The following is a 3009-nucleotide window of genomic DNA, read 5'->3' on the forward strand; positions in this document are numbered from 1 at the left end:
CAGGTTCTGGTATTTCAAAACAACATGAAAACAAGCCGTGCCATGAGCAAAGGTCACATTGAAGCCTGGATCCTAGTGATCCTGACCTCAAAACCCCATCTTCCTATGCCCAGTTCCCCAGCTGACATGACATTGCTCACGGGTGAGTGATGGAGATGCTGGTTGTCCATAAGTACATGCTACAGGGCCATGTCTGGGGAAGAGACTGAAAAAGTTGTACCCAACTTTCACTCAGTCAGCCACTAATTTGGGCCTCTATCCTCAAGCTTTCTGCTGGTTTCCATGGCAGACTCAGGACCTGCCTGTCTCTGAATCAGCCAGGAGGCTCAGAAGTCATTTGGTGAGCTGGAGGAAGGGACACGCAGAGCACTGACACATAAACTCCGTGGAGACATCTCTCCCAGCTTCCCAGCACCCCATCTGCGTGACAGCTGATGGAAAGGAAGAGCTGCTTCCCAGTCTCCTGGGGCTACTGCTCTGGGCTGGGAGGATCACACCACACTGGCAGTTGTGGCTCCCTGCCTGTCCTTGCAAAGAGCTCAGGGGGACACAGTGGCACAGAAGCCCCAGGACCGGGCAGTGAGGATGGGTGAGAGGCCGTGTCTGGGCCTGGCATGGTCCAATTCATTAGTATTATCGCAGGGATGACATTGGTACCAGAGTTAGGTGGCTCAGAGCTCTCAGAGCATACAACACAGAGCATACAAACAACCTAGGAAGACACCCAGCAGCAGTTCCACATGGCCAGGATCAAAGCTTGACTGAAGAAAAGATGGAATAAATCCCAGCAGGGCCAAGGGGCCTTCTCCTTGCAGCAGATGGAGGAAGACCACGGCACAGACCCTGTATTTAAAACGCTGATTTCTCCCATCTGGGGAGTACTCAATAACCCCAGACCACAGACTTCATCTTGTGGTCTTGGCTAAGCTCCTGAGATCCCTCAGGACAGCAATATCGCAGGTTTATCTGGAAAATCGGTGTTTCCAACTTCTCTTATTCTCCCAGAACTGGAAGGGTGAAGTCGGTGCTATGCAAAGTTACATGACCAGGAGGACATTTACTTCATCCCTCTGCTCCACAGAGGGAACATCATCACCAAATCAGCCCCAGTAGAAGTTGATTCTGGCTTGACCTGAACGATGATTTTGATCTTCCCCACCAAAACTCAACCCTGTGATTTTTTCTCTCCTCTCCAGTGGACACAGAGAACTCCTCCACCTCCTCCATCACACAGAACTGTGTGTGTTTGCAGACTTAGCACCTCCCTATGGAAATCCCTTCCCTGGTGTAAGCAGCCTCAGGCTTTCGACCTTTGCTTAGGGGTCATTTGTCTGCTTGGTGTGTTCCAGACTCTCTCTCCCATTCCCAAGCTGCCAAACCTGGTCAAGGACACGTAGATATGAAGCAGAGAGGAATAACTACCTCCCCGGCCTGATACAAACCTCCCACCAGTACAGCTACAGGCAGTACATGCCTTTTTACCACGGCTCCACATCTGCATCTGTGAACCTTGATCTCCAGCATGTTCCTGCCTCCCTTCCCAAAGGGCTCTGAGCTACCCACAAATGTCACACCCTCTGTGTCACATTCCAGGTTATCAATATGAAGGCAAAGAAACCAACAAGCCAGGACTATCCGCCCCAGACATGCTCTTTCAGGTTGACTGGGACCTTGCCACACTAATATTTCACTCAAAGTTGTGCAAAACCTTCTAGACATTGGCCCTAGTCCTTATTTTCGTGAGTTTCCCACCCGTGGGACAAACCATGAGTCTCTTTGAAGACAGCGGTGTGCCAGGGCTGTGCTCTTCCTGCATGTCCTCCTACCTGAATAAGGGCAAAACTCAGGACAGATTGATCCCACCCCAGGTGGACTTCGTGGGCAACTGAGCTGCTTCACAGCACCAGCTACACACAGAGAAGCCCAGGGAGATTCAATCTGCTGCCTCCCACGGTACACACCAGCCTTTCTGTACCTGCACATCGTTCTCCAGCTGCATCTTCACGCTGTTATACTCCTCCTCATCCTGCACCCTCATCTGATTCAGCTGTTTCTCAAACTCCTCCACCTTTCTCACGCGGGCATGCAGGAATTCCAGCTATGGGCAAAAGAAAAGCATCATCCATCAGTGGTGACAGCTTCCTCCTGTGATCACAGCTCCGCTCTCCAGCCCAAAGCAAGGGCATGGATGGGTAATTCCCCAGCAGAGCAGGCTGAAAAACTGCCCCCTGCCCTCCCACACTGTTGAGGAACCAGCTGCCTTCATGCACAAGGGTTTTTCAAGGCACCCCAGTTCGGGAGAACACCACTGGTTCTGGCAACTTTTCACCCCTCACTGCCAGAAGTATCTTGAAGGGCTGGAGCGTGTCCAGAGAAGGGCAACAAAGCTGGTGCAGGGTTTGGAGCACAAGTGCACTGAGGAGCAGCTCAGGGACCTGGCAGGGCTGAGCCTGGAGAAAAGGAGGCTCAGGGGAGACCTTCTGGCTCTCCACAACTACCTGACAGGAGGTTGGAGCCAGGTGGGGGTTTCTTCTCCCCAGGAACAAGCAACAGGATGAGAGGAACTGGCCTCATATTGTTCCAGGGGAGGTTGAGGTTGTCCCTGAGGAACAATTTCTTGCCCGCTGGGGTTGTGCAGGGCTGTCCCAGGCTGCCCAGGGCAGTGGTGGAGTCCCAATCCCTGGAGGGGTTTCCCAGCCGTGTGGAGGTGGTGCTGGGGGACAGGGGTTGGTGGGGACCTGGCAGTGCTGGGGGAACGGTTGGACTAGAGGAGATAAAAGGGCTTTTCTAACGTAAACCACACTGTGATTCTAAAGCTTATGTGGCAGTTACCTCCTGCTGATTGTGGGCCTGGATGGCTTCCTCCCACTTCTTCCTGTTGTTGTCCAGCAGCTCCCGCCGTTCGAGCTCAAAAGCTTTCTGTGAAGGAGACAGAGCCCTTCACCTTCATGCTGGCACCACTCATTGCCAACCTTCCAGAGGAATGGCTGGCGCTGGCTGGGGCAACAC

General features: G+C 52.9%; 1 protein-coding gene across 1 annotated transcript in view; it reads right to left on the minus strand.

The window, feature by feature from the left end:
- Positions 1-3009, minus strand: part of DRC1 (dynein regulatory complex subunit 1) — a gene marked incomplete at its 5' end in the record, with an annotated part of 11175 nt that overhangs the window by 4670 nt on the left and 3496 nt on the right. Inside the window, 4 exon segments of the mRNA XM_010135945.1 lie at positions 226-230; positions 1255-1315; positions 1958-2098; positions 2833-2919. Of these exon segments, the coding sequence (XP_010134247.1) occupies positions 226-230; positions 1255-1315; positions 1958-2098; positions 2833-2919 (294 nt within the window).

The sequence above is a fragment of the Buceros rhinoceros genome, unplaced genomic scaffold, assembly GCF_000710305.1.
Source record: "Buceros rhinoceros silvestris isolate BGI_N320 unplaced genomic scaffold, ASM71030v1 scaffold14015, whole genome shotgun sequence".
NCBI classification, from domain to species: domain Eukaryota; kingdom Metazoa; phylum Chordata; class Aves; order Bucerotiformes; family Bucerotidae; genus Buceros; species Buceros rhinoceros.